Source organism: Aedes albopictus, chromosome 2 (assembly GCF_035046485.1).
Source record: "Aedes albopictus strain Foshan chromosome 2, AalbF5, whole genome shotgun sequence".
NCBI lineage: Eukaryota > Metazoa > Arthropoda > Insecta > Diptera > Culicidae > Aedes > Aedes albopictus.
This window is the reverse complement of record NC_085137.1, coordinates 118,145,485-118,171,465: the sequence shown is the minus strand read 5'-3', so window position 1 is coordinate 118,171,465 and position 25,981 is coordinate 118,145,485. Positions and strand designations below refer to the sequence as shown.

At 40.0% G+C, this 25,981-nt stretch overlaps 1 protein-coding gene and 1 long non-coding RNA gene across 2 annotated transcripts in view; one reads left to right on the top strand and one right to left on the bottom strand.

The window, feature by feature from the left end:
- LOC134287712 (uncharacterized) overlaps positions 1 to 25,981 on the bottom strand; it is a 582,424-nt gene that overhangs the window by 178,412 nt on the left and 378,031 nt on the right. The window lies entirely within an intron of this gene.
- On the top strand, positions 18,461 to 20,905 carry LOC109419959 (probable GDP-L-fucose synthase). Its single transcript, XM_062855049.1, has 4 exons — positions 18,461 to 18,715; positions 19,941 to 20,184; positions 20,247 to 20,471; positions 20,531 to 20,905. Exons 1-4 carry the CDS (start codon positions 18,588 to 18,590, stop codon positions 20,903 to 20,905), a joined length of 972 nt encoding a protein of 323 aa, XP_062711033.1. The 5' UTR covers positions 18,461 to 18,587.

Here is a 25,981-nt window from a genome sequence, read left to right as displayed (position 1 = left end):
AGGAATTCCTCTGGAAATTCCTCCAGGAATTCCTCTGAAATTCCTCCGGGAATCCCTCTGGAAATTTCTCCAGTATTTTCTCTGAAAATTTCTCCAGGATTTTTTTTGGAATTCCTCCAGGAGTTTCTCTGGAAATTCCTCCATGAATTCCTCTGGAAATTTCTCCAGGAATTCGGAGGAATTTCCAGAGGAATTTCCGGTGGAATTCCAGAGAAATTCCTGAAGGAATTCCCAGAGGAGTTCCTAAAAGAATTTCCAGAGGTATTCCTGAAGGAATTTCGAGAGGAATTTCAAGAGGAATTCCAGTGAAGGAATTTCCAGAGGATTTTCTAGAGGAATTCCTGAAGGAGTTTCAAGTGGATTTTCTAGAGCAATTTCCAGAGGAATTCCTCTCGAAATTCCTGGAGGAATTCCTAAAGGCTTATGAATATGAAGATTATTTTACTAATCTCTCAGGATAAGAAATTCTATCTGACCATCTATGGATTTTTCTAGAAAGTTCAGCTACAGGGGATGGCCAAAATGTTTGGGATAGGCAACTTTTTTTTCTCTTACAAAAAAATTCAACAAGCTATAACTTTTCATAGAGCGCATCAAAAAATCTCAAATTTTGACTGTCTGTCAACCTATTATGTGTGCATCATTGGTACAAATTTGGGCTCGATTGATAAATATTTCGCAAAGTTAGAACCGTTCGCGTAAAACACTATTTTTCAGACAACTCATTTTTGAGGTGTCGTATCTCGGAAACCAGTGAACCGAATTGAATGAAATTTTGAACGTACACTAACAATATGTAAATGCTTTACAAACTATTAAAACATAGGTACTTTTTAAACGTTGAAAAAAGTTATCATGGATTGACACTTTTTTGATTTTTCTCGAAAAAATGTGATTTTTTTACATCAATGTCAATAAATTTTAGTGTTGATATCCAAAGATTTTCCACTTCTGTTCTCAAGTTATCTCTAATCAGATATATTAGAGCCTATTTAGATTGAAGGAAGAACACATTTAATAATTTTTGTATGGTATTGTAAATTTGACTTATTTTCCTTTATATGGGTAAAAATTTCAATCCGGTATAACTTAATTCGCCGTGAGAAAATATTACATTTTATAACGTCGTATTGAGTATCAATATATTGTTAATAAACGTTAAAAAATTTATTCAATTCGGTTCACTGGTTTCCAAGATATGACAGTTCAAAAATTAGTTGTCTAAATAATAGTGTTTTACCCGAACGGTTCTAACTTCGCGAAGAATTATTCTATCGATCTCAAATTTGAACCAATGATGCACATATAATAGGTTGACAAACAGTCATAATTTGAGATTTTTTTATGCACTCTATGAAAAGTTACAGCATGTTGATTTTTTTTGTGAGAGAAAAAAAGTTGCCTATCCCAAACATTTTGGCCATCCCCTGTACATCCAAGAAAACTTTGTTTGCCTATAAAAATGAAGATTATTTTTAGAATCTCTCAAAATACGGAATTTTCACTGATCACCTTGAGAATTTTCAGCTTCACTCGGAGAAAACTTTCTTCCTTGGCTTATGAATATGGAGATCGTTTCTCTAATCTCTCAAGATTCTTAAGATTTTTACTTAGAGGAATTCCCGGAGGAATTTTCAGAGGAATTCCGGGAAATATTTCCAGAGAATTCCTAAAGGAATTTCCAGAAGAATTCCCGGAGAATTTTCCAGAGGAATTCCCGGTGGAATTTTCAGAGAAATTCCCGGTGGAATTTCCAAACAATTTTTAGAGGAATTTCCAGAAGAATTTCCGGAGGAATTTCCAGAGAAATTTCCAGAGGAATTCCTCTCGAAATTCCACTCGAAATTCCTGGTGGAATTTCTGGAAATTCCTGGTGGAATTTCTGGAAATTCCTGGTGGAATTTCTGGATATTCCTGGTAGAATTTCTGGAAATTCCTAGAGGAATTTCTGGATGAATACCCAGAGAAATTTCTGGAGGAATTCCCAGTGCAGTTCCTGGGGGAATTCCCAAAGAAATTCCTCTGGAAATTCCTTCAGGAATTACTCTGGAAATTCTTTCAGGAATTCCTCTGGGTTTTCCTTCAAGGATTCCTCTGGAAATTCCTTCAGGAATTCCTCTGAAAATTCCTTCAGAAATTTCTCTGGAAATTTCTTCAGGAATCCTTTCGGAAATTCTTTCCAGAATTTCTCTGGAAATTCCTCCGGGAATTCCTCTGGAAATTTCTCCAGGAAATCTTCTGGAACTTCTTCCAGGCATTCCTCTAAAAATTCCCTGGATATTCTTCCTGGAATTCCTCTGAAAATTTCACCGGCATTTCCTCTGGAAATCCCTCCAGGAATTTCTTCGGAAATTCCTGCAGGAATTCCTTTGAAAATTCCACCGGCAAATCTCTGGAAATTTCTAAAGGAATTCTGTGGAAATTCTTCCCGGAATTCCTCTGGAAATTCCTCCCAGAATTGCTTTGGAAATTTCTCCAAGAATTCCTTAGGAAGTTCCGCCAGGAAACCCTTTGGAAATTCCTTTGGGAATTCCTCTGGAAATTCCTCCAGGATTTCCTCTGGAAATTCCTCCGGAAATTCCTCTGGAAATTCCTCCAGGAATTCATCTTTAAATTCCTCTAGGAATTCCTCTGGAAAATTCTTCAGAAATTCCTCTGTAAATTCTTCTACAAAGTTCTCCAGCAATTCCCCTCAGAATTTTTCTAGTTAATCACCTCGGCATTCTTCCTCTGGGACTTCCTCCAAGGATCGCTCTGGGAATCGCTCCAAAATATCCTCTGAAAATTTTGCCAGAAATTGCACTGATAATTTCACCAGAAATTGCCCTGGGAATTCCTCTGGAAGTTCCTTCAGGAATTCCTATGGAAATTCCTCTGGAAATTCCTCCACAAATTCCTCTAGAAATTCCTCCATTAATTCCTCTGGAAATTCCTCCAGGAATTCCTCTGGAAATTCCTCCAGAAATCTCTCTGAAAATTGCTCCAGGAATTCCTCTGGAAATTCCTCCAGGAATTCCTCTGGAAATTCCTCCAGGAATTCCTCTGAAAATTCCTCCGGGAATCCCTCTGGAAATTTCTCCAGGATTTTCTCTGGAAATTTCTCCAGGATTTTTTCTGGAAATTCTTCCAGGAATTTTTCTGGAAATTCCTCCAGGAATTCCTCTAGAAAATCCTCGTGAAGGAATTCCCAGAGGAGTTCCTAAAAGAATTTCCAGAGGAATTCCTGAAGGAATTTCGAGAGGAATTTCAAGAGGAATTCCAGTGAAGGAATTTCCAGAGGATTTTCTAGAGGAATTCCTGAAGGAGTTTCAAGTGGATTTTTTTAGAGCAATTTCCAGAGGAATTCCTCTCGAAATTCCTGGAGGAATTCCTAAAGGAAATTCTGGAAATTCCCAGAGGAATTTCTGGAGGAATTCGCAGAAAAAAATCCTAGAGGAATTCCCAGAGCAATTCCTGAGGTAATTTCCAGAGCAATTTCTCTGGAACGTCCTTCAGGAATTCCTCTGGAAATTCCTTCAGAAATTTCTGGAGGAATTTCTAGAGGAATTCCTGAAGGAATTTCCAGAGGAATTCCTGAAGGAATTTCCAGTTGAATTCCTGAATAAAAAATTCCTAGGAATTTACAGAGGAATTCCTGGAAGAATTTCCAGAGAAATTCCTGAAGAAATTTGAAGAGGAATTCCTGGAGGAATTTCCAGAGAAATTCCTGAAGGAATTTCCAGAGGAATTCCTGAAGGAATTTCCAGAGGAATTCCTGAAGGAATTTCCAGAGGAATTCCTGAAGGAATTTCAAAAGGAATTTCCAGAGGAATTCCTGTGAAGGAATTTACAGTGGATTTTCTAGAGCAATTTCCAGAGGATTTTCTAGAGCAATTTCCAGAGGAATTCCTCTAGAAATTCCTAGAGGAATTTCTGGAAATTCCCAGAAAAATTTCGGGAGGAATTCCCAAAAAAAACCTAGAGGAATTTCCAGAGCAATTCCTGAGGTAATTCCCAGAGAAATTTCTCTGGAATTTCCTTAGGAATTACTCTGCAAACTCCTTCAATAATTCCTCTAGAAATTCCTTCAGGAATTCCTCTGGAAATTCCTCCAGGAATTCCTCTGAAATTCCTCCGGGAATCCCTCTGGAAATTTCTCCAGTATTTTCTCTGGAAATTTCTCCAGGATTTTTTTTTGGAATTCCTCCAGGAGTTTCTCTGGAAATTCCTCCATGAATTCCTCTGGAAATTTCTCCAGGAATTCGGAGGAATTTCCAGAGGAATTTCCGGTGGAATTCCAGAGAAATTCCTGAAGGAATTCCCAGAGGAGTTCCTAAAAGAATTTCCAGAGGTATTCCTGAAGGAATTTCGAGAGGAATTTCAAGAGGAATTCCAGTGAAGGAATTTCCAGAGGATTTTCTAGAGGAATTCCTGAAGAAGTTTCAAGTGGATTTTTTAGAGCAATTTCCAAAGGAATTCCTCTCGAAATTCCTGGAGGAATTCCTAAAGGAAATTCTGGAAATTCCCAGGGGAATTTCTGGAGGAATTCTCAGAAAAATATCCTAGAGGAATTCCCAGAGCAATTCCTGAGGTAATTCCCAGAGGAATTTCTCTGGATCGTCCTTCAGGAATTCCTCTGGAAATTCCTTCAGAAATTTCTGGAGGAATTTCTAGAGGAATTCCTGAAGGAATTTCCAGAGGAATTCCTGAAGGAATTTCCAGTTGAATTCCTGAAAAAAAAAATCCTAAGAATTTACAGAGGAATTCCTGGAAGAATTTCCAGAAAAATTCCTGAAGAAATTTGAAGAGGAATTCCTGGAGGAATTTCCAGAGAAATTCCTGAAGGAATTTCCAGAGGAATTCCTGAAGGAATTTCTAGAGGAATTCCTGATGGAATTTCCAGAGGAATTCCTGAAGGAATTTCCAGAGGAATTCCTGAAGGAATTTCAAGAGGAATTTCCAGAGGAATTCCTGTGAAGGAATTTACAGTGGATTTTCTAGAGAAATTTCCAGAGGATTTTCTAGAGCAATTTTCAGAGGAATTCCTCTCGAAATTCTTTGGGGAATTTCTGGAAATTCCCAGAAAAATTTCGGGAGGAATTCCCAAAAAAATCCTAGAGGAATTCCCAGAGAAATTTCTCTGGAATGTCCTTCAGGAATTACTCTGCAAACTCCTTCAGGAATTCCTCTAGAAATTCCTCCAGGAATTCCTCTGAAAATTCCTCCGGGAATCCCTCTGGAAATTTCTCCAGTATTTTCTCTGGAAATTTCTCCAGGAATTTTTCTGAAAATTCCTCCAGGAATTTTTCTGGAAATTCCTCCAGGAATTCCTCTGGAAAATCCTCCAGGAATTCCTTTGGAAAATCCTCCAGGAATTTCTCTGGAAATTCCTTCAGAAATACCTCCAGAATTTTCTCCACAATTTCTTCCAGAAATTCCTCCAAAAATTCCTCCAGGAATTCCTTCAGGAATTTTTCTGGAAATTCCTCTAAGAGTTCATCTGGAAATTCCTTCAAGAATTCATTTGAAAATTTCGCTAGGAGTTTCTCTGGAAATTCCTTCAGGAGTTTTTATGAAAATTCATCTAGGAATTCCTTTGGAAATTTTTCTAGGAATAACTCTGGAAATTCCTTTAGAAATTCATGTGCAAATTCCTTTGAAAATTTCAAAGGAATTCCAGGATGAATTTCCTAAGGAATTCCTGGAGGGATTTTCTGGGAAATTCGTGGAAGAATTTCCTAAGAAATTCTTAGGGGAATTTTCAAAGGAATTCCTGGAGGAATTTTCATAGGAATTTGCACAGGAATTTTTAAGGAATTTCCAGAGTTATTCCTGGAAAAAGTTCCAAAGGAATTCCTGGAAAAGTTTTTATAAAAATTCCCGAAGGAATTTCCAGAGAAATTCTTAGAGGAATTTCCAAATGAATTTTTTAAGGAATTTCCAGATGAACTCTTGGAGGAATTTCCAGAGGAATTCCTGATGGAATTTCTAGAGGAATTTTTAGAGGAATTCCTGATGGAACTTCTAGAGGAATTTTTGGAGGAATTTCTGGAGGAAATTCTGGAGAAATTTCCAAAAGTTTTCCTGAAGGAATTTCCAGAGAATATCCTGGAGGAATTTTCAGAATAATTCCTGGAGGAACTTCCGGAGGAATGTCTGAATGTCTAGCCAAACTCCTAAAGGGATTGTCAAGAATTCCTGAAGAAATTTCCAATCGAATTCCTGGTTGAATTTCCAGAGAATTCCTGGAGGAATTTCCAGAGCAATGCATGGATGAATTTCTAATGGAATTCCTGGAGAAATTTCCAGAGGAATTCATGGAGGAATTTTCAGAGAAACTCCTGGAGGAAATTCCAGAGGAATTCCTGGAGGAATTTCCAGAAAAAATCCTGGAGGAATTCCCAGAAAAAATCCTGGAGAAATTTCCAGAGAAAATACTGGAGAAATTTCCAGAGGAATTCCCGGAGGAATTTTCAGAGGAATTCCTGGAGGAATTTCCAGAGGAATTCCTGGAGGAATTTCCAGAGGAATTCCTGGAGGCATTTCATGAGGAATTCCTGAAGGAATTTCCAGAGGAATTCCTGGCGGAATTTCCAGAGGAATTCCTGGAGCAATTTTCAGAGAGATTTTTGGAGGAATTTCCAGAGGAATTCCTGAAGGAATTTCCAGAGGAATTAATGGAGGAATTTCTAGAGGAATTTGTGGAGGAATTTCCAGAGGAATTCCTGAAGGAACTTCCAGAGGAATTCCCAGGGCGATTTTTGGTGAAATTATCAGTGCAATTTCTGGCAAAATTTTCAGAGGAAATTTTGGAGCGATTCCCAGAGGACTCCTTGGAGGAAGTCCCAGAGGAAGAATGCCGAGGTGATTAACTAGAAAAATTCTGAGGGGAATTGCTGGAGAAGTTTGTGGAAGAATTGCCAGAGGAATTCCTGAAGAATTTTCCAGAGGAATTCCTAGTGGAATTTCCAGATGAATTCCTGGAGGAATTTCCAGAGGAATTCCTGGAGGAATTTCCAGAGGAAATCCTGGAGGAATTTCCAGAGGAATTGCCAAAGAAATTTCCAAAGGGATTCCTGGAGGAACTTCCTAAGGAATTCTTGGAGAAATTTCCAAAGCAATTCTGGGAGGAATTTCCAGAGGAATTCCGGGAAGAATTTACAGAGAATTCCTTTAGAAATTTCCAGAGAATTCCCGGAGGAATTTTCAAAGGAATTCTTGCAGGAATTTCCGAAGAAATTCCTGGAGGGATTTCCAGAGGAATTCCCGGTGAAATTTCCAGAGGAATTCCGGGAAGAATTTCCAGGGAATTTTTAGAGGAATGCCAGGAAGAAGTTCCAGAAGATTTCCTGGAGAAATTTCCAGAGGAACTCCCGGAGGAATTTCCAGAGAAATTCTGGAAAGAATTTCCAAAAGGATTCCTGAAGAAATTTCCAGAGAAATTCCTGAAAGAATTTCCAGAGGAATTCCTGAAGGAATTTCCAGAGGAATTTCTCTGGGAATTCCCCCAGGAACTGCACTGGGAATTCCTCCAGGAATTTCTCTGGGTATTCATCCAGAAGTTTTTCTAGGAATTTCCAGAAATTCCACCAGGAATTTCGAGAGGAATTTTGAGAGGAATTTCTCTGGAAATTCCTTTGAAAATCCCTCCGGAAATTCTTCTGGAAATTCCTCTAAAAATTCTTTGGAAATTCCACCGGGAATTTGTCTGAAAATTCCACCGGGAATTCCTCTGGAAAATTCTCCGGGAGTTCTTCTGGAAATTCCTTTAGGAATTCTCTGGAAATTTTTCCCGGAATTCCTCTGAAAATTCCTCCGGGAATTCCTCTGAGTAAAAATCTCGAATCTTGAGAGATTAGAGAAACGATCTCCATATTCATTAGCCAAGGAAGAAAGTTTTCCCCGAGTGAAGCTGAAAATTCTCAAGGTGATCAGTGAAAACCCCGTATTTTGAGAGATTCTAAAAATAATCTTCATTTTCATAGACAAACAAAGTTTTCTTGGATGTAGCTGAACTTTCTAGAAAAATCCAAAGATGGTCAGATAGAATTTCTTATGTTGAGAGATTAGTAAAATAATCTTCATATTCATATGCGTAGAAAGGTTTCTCTGAGTGAAGCTGAAAATTCTTGCAAATTTTCAAGATGATCAGTAAGAATCCCTAATTTTGAGAGATTACTCAGATATTCTTATTTTTAATAAACAAAGAAAGTTTTCTTGGGTGGAGCAGAATTCTAGAAAAATCCAAAGATGGTCAATAAGAATCCCGGATCTTGAAAGATTAGCAAAATAATCATCATATTTATAAGCGAAGAAAGTTTTCTTTGAGTGAAGCTGTAAATTCTCAAGATGGTCAGTAGGAGAGATTATTTAAATGTTCCACATATTCATAAACGAAGGAAGTTTTCTTAGGTGAAGCCGAAAATTCTAGAAAAACTCAAAGATGGTCAGATAGAATCTCTAATGTTGAGAGATAAGTAAAATAATCATCAAATTCGTAAACGAAGAAAGTTTCCTTGGGAAATTCATGTAGTATTTTTTTTTTTCAAATTTCTTTGAGATTTCCATCGGCAGTTCATCTGGCAATTCCTTCGGTAATTTTTGCGGCAATTCCATTAGGAATATTCTTCGACTTTTGCTGATAAGACGTTTTTGGAAATTCGTTCAAAACTTTCTCATCCCATCGAAAATTTCTTTGGATTCCTTCGGCAATTTCCCAGAAGTTTCCTCTGGGGATTCCTCCTGGAGTTTCCTCTAAGAAATCTCCTGGAGTTTTCTTCGAGAATCCTCCAGGAATTCACTATGATGATTTTTTCAGCAGTTTAATCTGGAGAATTACTCCAAGAGTTCTCTCTGGGAGTTCCTCCTGGAGTCAATCTAGTTATTCTTCTAGGATTTCCCCATGGGGAATTCAACCAGGAGGATCTTCTGGAGAATTCCTCCAGGGGTTCTCTTTGGATAATTCATCTAGGGGTTCAGTCTAAGGATTTCTTTAGGAGTTCCTTCTGACGACTTCCGTCAGCACTTGTTTCTGGGATATTGCTAAATCAGTTTCCTTTGGGAAATTTTTCAGGAGTTCCATCTGAGAATCCTCCAGGAGCTCCCTCTGGAAAATCCTCCAAGAGCTTTGCTGATTGATTGCCTGGAAATTGCTTCAGAAATTTCCTCCGAACCCCCTGAGGAATTCCTGGAGGAATTTCCAGAAGAGATTCTGGAGCACTCCCCAAGAAATTCCTGAAAAAACCCTAATGATGTCCTGGAGGAATTCTCTGAGAAATTCCTGGAGGAATTCTCTGAGAAATAGCTGGAGGAATCACCACATATATTCCTAGAAGAATTGCTGGAAGAATTCCTAGAAGAATTCCTGGAGGAATTCTTAGAAGAATTCCTAGAGAAATTTTTGAAGGAACTCCCTGAGCAGTTTCCAGAAGAATTCCAGGAGGATTCCCCTGATGAAATTATGCGGGATTTCGCAGAGCAGTATCTGGAAGATTTCCTTGAGAAATTCCAAGAGAAATTCCTAGAGAAATTCCTGGATGAATTTCCAAAGGAATTCCTTTTCATAAGTTTTTTTTTTGGGAGAAGCTGAAACTTCTTGAAAAATCCGAAGATGGTCAGTAAAAAATCTCGAATTTTGAGAGATCAGGAAAATGATCTTCATATTCATAAGCGAAGAAAGTTTTCTCTGAGTGAAGCTGAAAATTCTCAAGATTCTGGATTCTTATTGATTTTATTTGGTTTTGTCAGAATTTTCAGTTTCACTCATAGATCACTTCCGACATTTATGATCTTGCTGTTTTAAATAATAATGGAATTTGTTTTGTAGTTTATAAGCAAAGAAAGTAATCTTTGGGCGATGCTGGTATTTCTTTGCAATCCCAAAGATGATAAAATGTCCAATATCGCATAATAATGGAAAATTATTCAATGTCATTTCTAGAAAATCGTTCACTGATTATTTTTCTTATAAATAAAATGTTCTTTCAATAAAAGAACGTATGTAATTATTGCCGACATAATAAAAAAAAACTGTTGAAAGAATCTCCCATTTCAACTAACCATCACGTGTTGTGTTAGCAAGTACCATACCCGCCCGCCCGGTCCACCGCAACAGAAAATGAATGTACCGTTCGATGAGATGAACACATTGCGCTTTTGTTGCTGGCTGGCTGGTTTTTCGATTCTCGCCTCACACTCGCATGCTGCTGTTACAGCGGGGAACGTTTGCGCTCGAATTGGAAAAGCAAAAAGTATGCTATGAACTTAATTTTTCAGTAATATAAATTGCACCATCAGATCAGAAATTTAATAAGGAATCTTTTGGCATATACAAAAGTTTATACTTTCATATAAAAAAATCGAATAATCTTGGGTGCAACGCCCGCACCCGCAACAGCGCATCAACACATGCATGTCCTACGCTGCGTTCGGAAGGATCGAGTTCATTTCTACGACTAGGGTGTGGCTGTGGTTTGGTCGACTGCTTTTACAAAACAAAATTGAAAATAGTAAAAATATGAAGAAAATATAAAATAAAAAAAATAACTAGGTGGTGATAGTAAGCAACCTATTTGAATACGAACTAATTTGTTTATGAATCCCATTGTCATGTACTCAATAGAATACCTTGTCAACCCAGTTATCAAAATGGAATTATGAATCAGACTGCCAAAACAACTTTCGTATGACGAAAAAAAGATGGTTTCGAAAGAATTTATTTTTCTTCTATCATAATTTTTGATAAATGTTTAATCTATATATATAAAAATGAGTTTGAAGTCCCTTTGAGGCAACAAAACTCAAGAACGGCTGAAGCGATCAGGATGACTCTTGCACGGTTCGGTTCGTATTCGTGGTGGCTGTATTTATAAGTACAAAAAGTTACGAAAATCAGTTAGAAAAGTAACAAAATTGAAAAAGTACTGATTTTCCATGAGCTGGGAAGAAAATCAGCACGACCAAAATGAAATCAATCTAGAGTGCGATGCTATTTTGAGCTCAACAGTTGTCAAACCACCACAAGATGGCAAGACAAAGTTTGCCGGGACAACTAGTATTTATATATTTCATAATAGAAGAATTTGTAGAATCCTTCCGAATTGACCGACGATTTATTCTGCTACATGGATTACTCCAAGAATTCATTAGTCTGCTCCGATAAGTTCATCGGTCGTTTCGAGGCGATCGTACCTCAAGCAATGGTAAGATTTATGAGACTTTTGCTAATTATTGATGCGGACTCTAAAGAGCTTCGAGAATTTCAGAGAATTTTTTTCGTAATTATTATTCAATTAGATTATTCTTTATAAAATTCTCTATCGACGGATTGTTTCCAATTTTCGAAATTTGGCCGGGAACGGTCTCTGGCACACAAAAAAGGTAGAAATGTCATGAGGTGTTGGAAGCTTTTCGCCACTAAAAAGACATTCCAGCCAAAACTAAAAGTCTAATCAAAATGGTTTCTTCACAGAAAATGATCTTCAATCAATTTCGAAGAGACGGATTGATTCCTAATCTTCAAAAATTTGACCAATAATTGCCAAAAATGCTAAAATAGTTAGCCGCGCGCACCAGAGAACACCACAGACAAATCTCGGGCGCGCCACTGCCTTTCCTCTTAACACGGCAATTCGCTCGTACGCACGTGACAACCAACGATTATGGGATACGCGGTTGTCCAAAATCGAACTAATTATCAACTCCACCATCCACTCCTCCACCGGCTACAGTCCCTTCCGGGTAGCCCGAGGGGAAGAGGTCGTTCTGAAAGGAAGCGATCACTCTCGTTTCGGTGACGAAGGTGAAACGACACTCGATGAGAGGATAGCGAGAATCCGGGAAGAAACCCCCGAGTTGTTTGCTCTAGTTCAGAAGAATCTGCAAAAAGCGCATTCAATTTCCACTAATACGTACAATTTGCGCACCCGAAAACCTGCTAAACCGTTTGCGGTAGGAAGTACGGTGTATAAAAGAAACACCAAACTTTCAAATGCTAGTGAGCATTACAACGCAAAATTAGGAGCACAATATGTACCTTGTACTGTTGTAGCGAGACACGGGTCATCGTCCTATGAATTAGTCGACGCGCAAGGCCGCAACATCGGCGTATGGCCTGCTCAGCTGTGGAAAGCAGAGTTGATGTACACGTGCTGAAGTCCCATGTACGGGAGACACATGGCAAGCGAGCTCCCAGGAGCTCTGTACATTTTGAGACTGAAAGTTGTGCGTCTCATTTTTCTCAAGATGTGTCTCATGAGCTTCGTCTCATGCGCTGATTAAATTAGAAAATTTCACGATAAAAACTTCCTAAAGGAACGAGAATTGAAACCTTAACCTTTGCATTGAGAGTCCCTAGTCATATCGTATAGACCAACCAGACACTTGAGTTGTGTACGGAAACAAAGTTGTTGAGGTTCTTCGTTACCAAGAAGTTGTTTTTCACCTTAGATACCAACAGCTCACGCAGCGCATGAGACGAGCTCCCCGGGAGCTAGGCGCTTTGCTCGCACCCACCAGATTTTCGTGAGCCTCCTAGCAGCGCAGCACACTGCGATTTTGAAGAGCTGCGAGACAATTTGGTAGGAGGCTCGCTGTCACATTTATGTACACATGAGCAATGGGAAACTCTGGTGGAAAGCCGCATGACAATAGCCATTGTTGTAGGCTGCTTGAGCATCGTCGAAGAACCGTTCCTGATCACTGACTCAGGTTCGTAGTAAGCCTAGAATAATTAATTATTACGGAATATGAATTCATGACCTTCTATAGAACTTTTCAAATTGATCATCCTACCCTCTGTCCTTGGCTCATTTTTCTAAGGTGTTCGCTTTCCGCGGAGCGACCCCTGAAGAAATCCGCGCTCGTTAGGAATCTCGTCGGATACATTTTGAAAAGTCTAAACTGACCACCGGAGGAGACGTCCTCGAATGGTGGCTATCCCGATAAGACGCGCGCGGACTCCGTTCCACAGTGGACGAGAGTCAATCGAATACTGGAATCCGGATTCAAATCGATCGAGTCACGAACAGTCGATCGAAGCAGTTCGCGTAAATGAGCAACTGTTATACTCTCGCGCATACCGTAATACGCGAGAGGTTTTCTCGCGCAATACGCATAACTCTCACGAGGCGTTAGCGCGTATGCGTGATCTCTCACACGCTTCTGAATAGAATTATTAATCACAGTTGATCACGTTTGCCTACGGTTAGGTACTTCATCTCTGAGATTGCAATTAGGCAATCAGTTTCGTCGGTTCCTTCGTCCAAGTCGGTCCTGTCCCGCGAGACAGTCGGTGGCGTAGTATAATGTTTAGACCACGGCTTTTATCGGGGATCACGGACGCAAAGTGGAAGATCTTTATACGTTGTCTATCGACACCACCCTCGAAAGCCCGGAGAGGTTGGAAGAGGGGAGGATTGTAATGTGTAGTTGTTAGTTTTGACCTTTTTGGTAATTTTGTTACTCGCGATGGGTTCACTGCAATATCCGTTAAATTAAGTGTTTTTCTTTTTCGTTGTTTTCCCGCATCTAGTGTTTCTTTATCTTGTTTATTGTGATATTTAACGTTTGAATAATAGATTAGAAAAAAAAAGAACAATTGTGAATTATTCCTTTTTTTTTGCTCTGACCAGAGGGGGACTGTTACCGTACGGTAACATTGTGTTTTCATTGACTACGGTGTGGGACAGTAGGGAAAAAACCATGTTAAGCTAGTAACGATTAAATTGAATCGGTGGGCGGCTAATGAGCTAACGCTCCAAACGCACAGCCCAATATATGGGTGGCTGAGCGATCGTGACAGTCAGGTGTGCGGATACGGGAAAACGCAGCACCCACAACCCGTCAAAAATGAGTGCTGGTATGGGCACGAATAGCAAGGTCATGGAGAGCGGGCAGTTGAGGACCGACTACGAAGAAGCAAACAAGTGTCGAGCCAAGTTTTCGCAGTTTTTTTTGTGGTGGCCAAGTGTTGGAGTTTTTTTTGACGGCCATCCTATACCCGGCCGGAGTGGTTCCTGACCGCCAGATTATACCACCGTGGCTTTGATAAGTCCCAGGGTGAGACCCGTATTTCATCCAAGCTCGGCACCACCAATCTCGTCAAGCTTTTCGAACCGGCCGAGGTTCTACTCCAAGCCGGCCACGTGGTGAAGTATCCAACTCAGTTGGACCGAAGAATCTGCCCGTCATCACTGTTAACTCCAAGGTGGCCGGAACCGCCTCCCAGGCACGAAATAAGCAAGTCCAGCCCTTCGGTGGGCCAATACGACCGTTTTGTGGACCATCGCCGTCTCGTCGCTTCGCCGTCACACCGTTTGGCCTCTACACCTTCACGCCTTTTCTCCGCCTTGCATGAGGTGAGTCACTGTGGCCAGAGCCGCCGATCCGGCCACTGATCCAGCCACCGATCTGGAACGCCAGAAGCCGTCCCGTGGATCACCGTCAAGCTCCCGGCTATCCACACGTCCGTCGTCTGTGGGGATTCAGAAACGGTGCCCAACCGGTGGCCCATCCGTCCGTGCACTCCTCTACGGACTCCCACCTCCGAAGATCGTTCAGAGCCGGAGCCCACCTGTGACGCACAACCTATCCGTGGGCACCCTCGTCTACGTTAGCCGGTGGTAGTTGAACACCACTGCATCGCCGCACACCTTCACCGCCCGCCGCATGAGGACCCTCAATAAATTGTAAGTTTGTTTCAATCAATCTCTTTTAGGACTCCCACATCCGAAACTCTCCCCTACTAACACGCCCTGGGACCCGGGAGGCAGAAGAAGGCCTTGTGTGCCCACCCCGGAAGCGGCCGAGGCTCAGACCAGCCGCTTGGGGCTTAGGCCAGTCCCCGTCAGGGACGGCGCAACTACTCCCGGGGTCAAAAAATGTTTCAGGATATGGAGTGCTTCGAAATGCGCGGCACAAGAGGCATACGCAAGACTGTCAGGATGGCCTCTATGGTCAAATGGCAGCGCGCGTGGGACAGTTCCACCAAAGGAAGGTGGACCCATAGGTTGATACCGAGGGTAGATAGTTGGATTAATAGGCGCCATGGGGAAGTTTCATTCCACCTGACACAGGTCCTTACAGGTCATGGTTGCTTCCGACAGTATCTACACCGTTTCGGGCATGCGGATTCTCCCGAATGCCCAGTGTGCAATGGTTTAGAGGAAACGGCGGAACACGTTTTGTTCGTGTGCCCGCGTTTTCGCACAATGCGTGACCGCATGCTTGCCACATGCGGGGAGGACACAACTCCGGACAACTTGGTCCAGAGAATGTGTAGGGATGAGATTAGCTGGAATGCCGTTTCAACGGCTATCACCCATATCGTCTGGGAGCTACAAAGGAGGTGGAGCGTGGACTCGGAGAATGGCTAGTCCAGATGCAATACAAGAGGTGGTCCAGGGGTTCGAAGTCGGCTTCGTAGGTCATACCGGTGCCCTGCGGTCGAGATCGACCCTTACAGCGATTAAGTGGCCGCGGAGAGGAAGTCCTGGCAGCGGTGCTGTCGTGGCGTCAGTCTACTGGGTTGGATCTGAGCCCGCGGTTGGAAAGGGGTCCCCGGCAAGGGTCGGGGTAGGTGAGACCCTGCTGTCTGCAACCTACGGGTGCATCTGATAGGGCCTGAAGGGTAGTGATACCCTTCCTTACGGGCAGGTCAGATCGGGTTGCACGTGGGCATCAGTTCTTGATGTCCGCTCAGCAGTAGGGCGCGGGCGGGGTTGACCCTGCCCGCCTTCCGAGGACAAAGGGAGTGGCGAGGACCACTCGGGAAACTGGCTAAGCGCCAGCATGCTATCGTGATGGACTCTCCAGAGCGAGTCATCGATGTTCGTTGCTGCTAGGCTACGGCAGCTAACCTTGAGGGTGCGATATGCACTAGCCCCTCTCTGAAGCAATACCTTCTTGGTGGTTCCGGAGAGACGTAGGGTTTGGCGACCATAGGAATGTGTTTTAGTGGGTCGAGGAGAGAGTAGTCCTGGCTTCTACCGGCATCGTAGAAGACGGCCTTAACCCCACACTACCCTAACCTTCCTGTTAGGGTGTCTGATGAGCAGATTTATCCCCCTATGGTTTAGAAGGAAAAAAAAAAACACTCACACACACACACATACACACACACAGACATCACCCCAATTCGTCGAGCTGAGTTGATTGGTATATGTGACTTGACCCTCCGGGCCTTCTATCAAAAAGTCGTTTTTGGAGTGAACATATAGCCTTTCCAGTACACTTAGTGTACGAGAAAGGCAATAACAATTTACAAAAATATAACAGAGGAGAACGTATCACAATTTTTCTATTTCAGATTTACAAGCAGGCAATCAGCGATCAAAACGGCGAAGTATCTCTTTCTTTAGAAAGGCCAAGATTACCGTACGATACAGTGACAAGTAGACCACGTTTTCCGCGTCGATTTATTCGTGCCGAGTTCCATAATTTAGATTTTTTTTTTCGAACATTTACGTTAATGTATTTTTGTTCATCACACCTTCAACTTTTATTACGCGTTGCGAACATTCGTGGATAATAAATATGTACAACGGTTTTATTATCCGCAATCTTATTAACACGGGAAGGCGAAAAAAAAATAATACAAGAACATAGATGAAACTCAAAAGCAACGATTCTAGTTGTTTAGTTGTCCAGTTTTCTCGTAAAGCTATGGCGCGGGTTTCGGTTTTTCAGCATTGACAGTAACACTAAACGGAATTGCATACAGTTTATTTTCTGACTGAGGAACGATAAGCTTAAAACGTGCGTTATTACGAGTTGATCCGACATAAGCGTGGTTTAAAAAATATTCATACCCGGTATATAATTAAATTTAATACACAAACATACAATAAAATTATTGTATTCTTCCGACAGCCGGCTGGCGGAAGACTAAATCATATCAAGGGTTGCATAGCTCACATCACTTACCAATGTGAATCCAGATCTATGTAACTTTCTATCCCTTCCCTTCCCACTAACAAACGTCCTTCCTGTGACAACCGTGGGGATGCGGAGGTACACACGGTCTCTAGTAGCAACGGATGTAACACCAACATTCCTTCCCTTCCCCGATGACCGTAAGGACGTGGCCGGCGCCGGTACTGACAATATAAAGTTTCAAAACCTTCAAAATTGCACATTGAGGATGGAAAGCTACACCCAGGCCCCATCCATTTGGTTCCCTGTGCAATGTTGACTGTTCTGGTCAGTAACGGAGTAGCAACTACGAATTGTACGGTCATCTCATGCTCAGGATAACTGTCACTGAGGAAAATTTCAGGTGGCTATTTATTTCATTTTTTTAAATAATAAAATGAAATTATTATCTGAAAATTGCTTGTTTTTACGTTATTTCTTTCAATTATTTACTAAAGCTTCAAAGTTAAAATCAGTGATTTGAAAAGTAACTCAACAGTTCAGTCAATAATTCGAAATATTTTATTATATTTCAGAAAATAATATATTTATTTCACACCCATTAACACTTAATTTGAACTACATAGTTATCATAACCATACATAAGTGCATTTTTTGTTTCACTGAAAAAAATATTGAATGAGAACATTGTCTAAACTGTAATCTTCTATAAGATTCTTTGTATTGTCGTCGCGATTGAAACCCGAAGTTTCCCCACACCCGACAATCGAATTTTCTCAAAATTTATGCGTGAAACCTAACGTCGGACGTAGTGCGCTGGACAGCGGATCTGGTCCTCTATCCAGCGCACTGTGCCCGACGTACGTCTGACACACGGTTAAGGAGAAAAGGCGACTTTCGCGTGTCAAAAATTCCTATTTTCAACTGCACGAACAATACACTGCCCATATTCGCATAGTCGATGTAACCACCACTGACAATGCCACCGTACAAAAGCTAATATCTAACGCATGTGCATATTTGTGATCAGTTTTATTCAATAGATCACAAGATCTAACCATTAGTTAGATGTCAACGAGGTAAATATCTTGAAATTTATATTTATTCGTTGTTAAAATTCCAAAAGCATGTTGAAAAGTACAGTGGCGCTTACATCAACTATGCGAATATGGGCAGTACACTTTCATGTGAAGGATATTACTCAGCAAAGAGTAGAAATTAGTCAAATTTCCACTGAAAACGATCATGTGTTCATTTTACCCTTACTTCCTCTTTTCATTGTAGAGCAATGTTGTGATTTGATGGCAAAAATGGGATTATGTTCTCCTGTACTTTTGAAGTTAATAATCAAAATTTAAATTTATTTATGTATTTCAACAAAACGAAGAAAAATGTCATCCTCTATCGTCAGTTAAATGAACGAATCAACTGATCGCATGCAACAACCTGTAAAAAGCTTCCAAAGTTTCCCGCTAGAGTGTTTTCAAGCGCTCCGCAAACGTAACACCAATAACCCCTGTCAGTGCGTGGTAGTATTTAACTCCGTTTTGATTGTCTTTCGCTACATTCGCTGTCAAACTGACAGCATTTTGTCCAGTTGTCATTCAGAGCTGTTGCAGACGTCAACAAAAACACCGGATGACTCGTCTGCGGACTCAGAGTGACTGACAAATTGGATTAAATTTTAACTATTTTCTTATTTTAGATATCGCTCAGTTACTTAGAATTAACTTAATATGACGAAGACCGTATTGGTAACGGGTGGAACCGGACTCGTGGGAAAAGCTATTGGAACGGTAATCAATGATGAGAAGCCGACCGACGAGAAGTGGGTATTTGTTGGTTCGAAGGATGCAGATCTCACGTAAGTACATTTATTGATTTTGGATGTAGTAAGTTATTTCTTCTCGTCCTCTTTATAAGTCAATCTATCTAAATAGAAGAATAAATGAAGCTCCAGAATTAAGTGACAATACAATAATATAAAATGCAATATCTGCTCATTTTCTAACCGCTTCTGAAAGCCTCTGAAACTGTTTGGAAGCCTCTGAAATGCCCATGAAGTCCTTCTGGGGCCACTCATCAACTTCCTCGAAATATCCTTAAATAATTAAGAAATGATTGGCAGACGCTATGTCTAAACCAGCAGAACATAAAAATTGAATGTACATCAGATTTTTTTTCCGCAGAACATCAGTATTCAACCTATATTTTCATTTGCAGAAGGTTTAAAAATATTTTATCGGCGAAAATTTTTCCATACATTTTGTATGGGAGAGACATTGGCCGAAAACGAGTATTTTGTGCAAATTTGTATGAAAAACAGCTAAAAAGATGAACAAATCAAAATTTCTCCGATGAAATATTTTAAAAGTTTCTGCATATTAAAATATAGCTTGAATTCTGATATTCTGTAGAAAGAAAGCCGATGTACATTCAATTTTTATAATCTTCTAGTTCAGACATAGCGTGTGGCGTTAAAGTCCCCCTGTGCAGCCACACATTTTCTTATTAGGCTTCAAATATTAAGTCATGTTTACAAATGTTCACATGGAAGCAGTTGTACTGTTGCACTGTGATTAACATAACTTGACTAAGAGCTTCAAATTATTGTACAGAAACCTGGTCCCAACATACTCCTATACTTTATCATGAAGCTAAATAACTAGACTAATGAAGTGTTCCTAATTTTTCTGCTTGTTCCATTTCAATGCATATGTGAAACGATGTATTTTTATAATGTGACGAAACCAGATTATCTTTTGGAATGAATAACTAGTTCCAAGTTACAATTCACAATGTTAAAAAGATATTGTGAAAACGTTAATAAAAGTGCGTGATTGCATCAAATCCAGTTGATGTCAACGGTATACTATTTCTTTGATTTAAGCTGAATAAGCGCTCTGAAGACACAGAGTTAATTTGTTGCAATCGCACTCTTGGAAACATGTGCGATAGTCCAGTGGTGAACTAAATGCGGTATTCAACTTCAGCTGAATATTCAATTTTAGAACCTTTCCCAAAACACTGAGCAGCGAAGTTAACTTCGTAACCATTGTTCCACTAACCATTATTTACCTTCTTCACAGAGATTTGCAGTCGACGCGAGCAATGTTCGAACGACACCAACCAACGCACGTGATCCACCTTGCGGCAATGGTGGGCGGGCTGTTCCACAACATGAACAACAACTTGGATTTCTTACGCAAAAACATCCAAATCAACGACAACGTGTTGCTGTTAAGCCATGAGTTCAAAGTGCGCAAGGTGGTTTCTTGTTTGTCGACATGCATCTTTCCAGACAAGACCAGCTATCCCATTGATGAGACTATGGTAGGCTTTAACATCTTCAGAAGGTTTATATAAGTTCTGATTAAAATAATTGTTCTATTCAGATCCACAACGGTCCGCCGCATGACTCCAACTTTGGCTACAGCTATGCTAAGCGGTTGATCGACATCACCAACCGGGCTTACAATCAACAACACGGCGACATGTTCACCTCAGTTGTTCCGTGCAATGTGTTCGGTCCGTACGATAACTATACTCCCGGAGTAAGTCACGTCATTCCTGGAATGATTCACCGGCTTCATGAGATCATGTACCTGAAAGATCTGGAGGTAATTTCCTGGAATTGACGGTGTCTTTCACAAATAACATTTCGTATTCTTTTCCGCAGAAACCTCAAGAGGAGAAAATCTTCCCGGTGTTCGGAACTGGAAAACCACTGCGGCAGTTCATCTATTCTATCGACTTGGCGAAACTTTTCATCTGGGTTCTGAGAAGTTACGAGAGTGTTGACCCCATTGTGCTTTCGGTGGACGAGGAAGCCGAAGTATCGATTGCTCAGCTGGCTGAGTCATTGGTGAAAGCTTTCGATTTTAAGGGCAAGATCGAATTCGATACCAGTAAAGCGGACGGACAGTACAAGAAAACGGCGTCGAATGCCAAGCTACGGAAGCTACTGCCAGATTTTAAATTTACTGACTTTGATAGTGCTATCAAGGAATCGGTTCAGTGGTACGTTGAAAATTATGATCATGCGCGAAAATGATAAAGTTCTTAGTTCGTGTTTTTTTGTTATTCGAAAAAAAAAAACTAGTTTTGGACAGTAACACAGACTATTAATTATGGTTCCGATCCGAACATCTTAATTGCAATATAGGGTATATGTACCATTCCTTGGCCTAATTTGCAAGCCGCCTTGACAATTTTGACCATAACTCATGAATTAATAGCACTAGAAATAATATGTCGACCCTATTACACACTCTAGGCAATGCATGTTTCTCCAATTGGAAGTAAACTTACGTAAATATTCAAGATTTTACTTAATTAAGTTGAAAAGATTCGATGCGATGGTATGCAACGTTGGTCTATGGTACAAAAATTGGCCTATTAGTGGATACAACGTTGGCCTATTGCTATCCATGCACTAGAACCACTAATTATCTCATTTTTTCAATATTTCTGCTGAAGTATTATCTCTGTTTGTTCACCAATCTTACTTTTAAATAATATTTCCGGAGCCAAATTTCCAAAAAAACTATAAATAAATCACTTTAACTAAAATTATTTCTTAATTTAGTAACAAAAACAACGCAACCCTATTATTGTGTTATATTTTTACAGTCACCGCACACAAAATCTTTCTTCCTGTTCGTTCTTTCTGGTTCTTACGCAAGAAATGCTATTGACGTCTTTTTACCGCTGTTTTTGACGTCACTTTACTGATGGGCCAAGATTTGGGTACATAGTGAAAAAAATGTCCTCAATATTCGGCCCACATTCAATTTGTAAAATAGTTATTATTCGTTGAAAACAAATACACAAGTTCAAAATAGCGTCTTTGACCGTCGCATCAAATGTTCAGTTATTGAAAAGTCAATTCGAAATGTTTCAGAATCATGCCATTTATGATCATGTGTATAGACTACCCACTAAGCCGAAGAATCATGGCGTCTACAAAAGCTAAACAAAGTGACATTTTCATTCAATTTTAATGTTCCAAAGTGCTAAAATTGAAACGAAATGTTACAGTTGTTTGGCGCATAGCTTTTCCGATATCCAGTTATGCGTGTTTGTTTGAGTTTTTGGTTTACATTGAGATAGGCCGAACGAGGGGACTATGCCAACGAAGCATCCCGATACCCTACGTGTTATTACAATACATTGTGTGCCATGAATTGTATTTTAAACCCATGTTTGCAAATGAGACTGATAGGCAATTCACGGCAGTTATGTACTTTGAAAAGTGGTTATGTAACAGATGCCAAATTTTCAGCTGAATCATACCTTTTCCTTTAAACTGCTCTGACAATTAATTGAAAATGCCACCAGTGCAGGAAGGTGACCAACTTTTCTGGACCTTCCTTGAAAAACTCAGCTACGATACAATCCTTATTAGCTACTTTGTATGCTTTGATCTGGTGAAAAATATCCTGAATTTCCCTTATCGTTGGAGTTTAATCATTTTCGTCCTCTGATGCACCAGCGTTGCAGTTTCTTCCGATACATTGGTCCCCGGTGCCTACGTACTGCCATTTCGGTACTGCTTGAGTGGTGTCATCGTGGTTACTCCAAGTTACTAACTGAGTATAACCAGCTCTGAAGTTCAAACTTGTTTTTTTTTTTTTCTTAAATTGCACACTTCCAGTGTGAGCGCCCTCGCACATATAGGAAGAACAACCTATTTTTTTTAATTTGCGATCAGGAATCGCTTCTGCCTTATCGATATAAGAAAATCACCTTCGTGATTTTTTTTTTCAATTTTTGCGCCCTCCAAGCCCGTGTACAGAAAAGGCGGTTAGAGATATTTTTTTTGTATTTTTAGTAAAGGGCGGAGGCGCGTCTTCTGTATGGAACTTAGGTAATGGTTTAACTGGATACGAACTGGGCACCTTCATATAAGAGTTCTTATGTGTTTTCTGCAGTTCTCTACATGGCACAGTGTTCGAAATCGATGATTTTGCGATCAAAATTAAATAACTTTTTTTAGGTTGGTTCTAGAGGTTTGTCGTGTTCTACAAAGTTTTCCGGCATGTTAAAAGGCGTCTTCTGATAAAATGTAATTAATGATTAATCCCCCTAGAAGTGAAATAAAATTTTTATTTTTTCAAAAAATTTTTTTAGAGGTTTGACGTCTTGGGCAAAGTTGTAGCTCATAATAAGAGAAAACACTTCGTAGAACATGTCAAAGCTCCACCTCTTACGGTTTCCGAGATATGGAGCGTTTTGTGCGAAGTACCCCTAAAACTTGTTTTTTCAGCGTAGCTTCAACAGATAAAATCCTACAGTTTTGTGACCTTCTACAAACTTGTTCAGAACGTCAAAATACACATTTCTTCCGAAGATGTCAAGTCATTATATCTTGAAACAAAAAAGTTATAGGCAAATTTATCATTTATATCATACCTTAAGTAACTATTTCCGGCGCAAAATGGCGCAGATGGCTCAGTCGGCAGGCTTGTCATTTGCTCCCGCAATGTGCCTCAAATGCATGTTTTTGTTCTCTTTATCTTTGTACGCTCCCACCGCTATCGTTTGTGCGGGAGCGTAGCGCAAGGAGGAAGCATGCGAAAACAAAGAGAAACGTCGAACCACAAAAACCAGCACAAAGAGAAACATTTTTGTGCATCATTTTTGAGGCTCCCGCAAAGTTGATCGACAATTTCACCAGCGTTTTACGCGGTTTGATCGTTCCGTTCGCATCGCATGGCACAATTGCATACATAAATACTTGTACGCTTGTTAATTATTGATTTTTTGAGCATAAGCATATTTATGTTAACTCCCGGTGCACAAAGTGCCTCAATTTTGAGCAAACGCACTTTTTTGTGCGAACAAATCCGCACATGTTTCGGTGTTACAAGCTGCAAGCAGGAAGGTGAAAGAAACCGAGAGAAGCCGCTCTGGCATTGGATGCGGGAGCGTGGTGCAAATTTTTTGTTCTCTTGTTTTGCTCTGAGGAGGATTCCATCTCTGTCAGTCGGTAGGTGAAAGATTAGACTTTTTGCTATCTCTTGAGGGTGGAAACCCTCGTGGGCATTAGTGAGAAAGATGTTTTGAATACAAGGCAAAAAATTATTATTTTGCCTGTAATACAAGAAAAATAAATAAAATTAATAATAATCAAGATGCCCGCAGTAATTTTTACTGCATTGTGTAATTTCCGGAAATATTTTGCAACATTTTTGAGCATTGTGCTTACCAAACAGAATATTTTTTCATGATTTTGAATTCATATTGTTAACTATCAGATGGTCAGGTAATTTCTGATAAAGTTACTTCAAAATTAACTGTTTGACCATTTTCTGAGCCACTATATTTTTTTCAGATTTTTAGAACTTTATTTCGGTACTTGAAATCAACTTCAAAGAGATTTTTCGATCAACTTTTGACAGCTGGGCAACTGCTTGACAGCTCCGCCCAGTACAAAATGCGACAAGGGGTGATTCGACAAATCGCTCTCATATTGTGATTTTACTTCGAAGATGAATTCCAAGGGAATTTGCTTGAGCTGGTTGGGAATCGCCGTTAAATTTGAAGGGGCGTTTCAACGCGTTCTTGTGAAATTATAGACTTTTAAGTTAATGCTCTTATTACGTTAAACGACCTCTAGACTAATTCTCTGCAAAATAATATATGAAACACGCATTGAAAAGTTTTATGCTGAACTTTTAAACTAGAATTTTCCATAATTTTTATAACGAAAACTTTTTATCTCGACAAACTCTTCCGAAAACGCATCAGAGCACCCCTCCGATTAAGCTCCTCTATCCTTGCCACCATCAGCTGGCAGCATCGGCAGCATGAGCAGCATGAAAGAAATGTCAGATTGGATCAAAGCAAACCACACCAACCGAGAGAGAGAGAGAGAGAGAATCTCACGCACGTGTTGCTCCTACGATAAATATGTCAAAGCGATGTGTCAGTTTGGTTGCTGTCTCGCTCTGCAATCGAACGACGATTCCAACGGCGATTCGAACGGCGATTCCAAAAACGACGGTTCTGATTCGTCGTGTTCAGTTAGCAAATCCACGTACAATACAAACTTGAAATTGATTTCTAAATAGGGTCCCGGGCACTAAAATTAATGAAAATTTGAATTTCGGCTCAGTTTGGCATGCAGATTCAGAATATGGAAGTGTCTCAACATCGCTAAGGAGCCAATTAGAACTGCGAAGGTATTTATCAAAACGCATTTACTATTCTAACCATTATAGCCATTCAATTGTATGACTATTGCGTAGGTAGTCAATCGTTTGAGCATATGTTGTCATAAGTTTGAAGAAATTCAAATACTTTTATTTAGAACTAGCTTTAGTTATAACTCTCGGATTATAACAATATTTTCTACTGATTTTTCAATTTTTACTGATAAAAACTCACTGTTTTCTGCAAAAACTTTGTAAAGATTCTGCCGGAAGCAACACAGTGCATTAAAAATTACTGCGGGCATCTTGATTATATTTTTTTTATATATTTTTACAGTATTACAGGCAAAATAATACGTTTTTGCCTTGTATTTAAAACACCTTTCCCACTTTTGCCCACGAGGGTTTCCACCCTCAAGAGATAGCAAAAAGTCTAATCTTTCACCTACCGACTGAGCCATCTGCGCCATTTTGCGCCGGAAATAGTTACTTAAGGTATGATATAAATGATAAATTTGCCTATAACTTTTTTGTTTCAAGATATAATGACTTGACATCTTCGGAAAAAATGTGTATTTTGACGTTCTGAGCAAGTTTGTAGAAGGTCACAAAACTGTAGGATTTTATCTGTTAAAGCTACACTGAAAAAAACTAGTTTTAGGGGTACTTCGCACAAAACGCTCCATATTCCGAAAACCGTAAGAGGTGGAGCTTTGACATGTTCTACGAAGTTTTTTCTCTTATTATGAGCTACAACTTTGACGAAGACGTCAAATCTCAAAAACATTTTTATGAAAAAATAATATTTTTATCTCACTTCTAGGGTGATTAATCATTAATAACATTTTATCAGAAGGCGCCGTTTAACATGCAGAAAAACTTTGTAGAACACGCCAAACCTCTAGAACCAACCTAAAAAAGTTATTCAATTTTGATCGTCAAATCATCGATTTCGAACACTGTGAATGGGGATT

What these genes read in the sequence shown, in the direction of transcription:
- LOC109419959 (XM_062855049.1), top strand. Translation starts at nt 18,588, where the DNA reads ATGACGAAGACCGTATTGGTAACGGGTGGAACCGGACTCGTGGGAAAA. An exon ending in TCGAAGGATGCAGATCTCAC is followed by an intron (nt 18,716 to 19,940) that starts GTAAGTACATTT and finishes CCTTCTTCACAG; the next exon opens with AGATTTGCAGTCGACGCGAG. An exon ending in TGTACCTGAAAGATCTGGAG is followed by an intron (nt 20,472 to 20,530) that starts GTAATTTCCTGG and finishes TCTTTTCCGCAG; the next exon opens with AAACCTCAAGAGGAGAAAAT.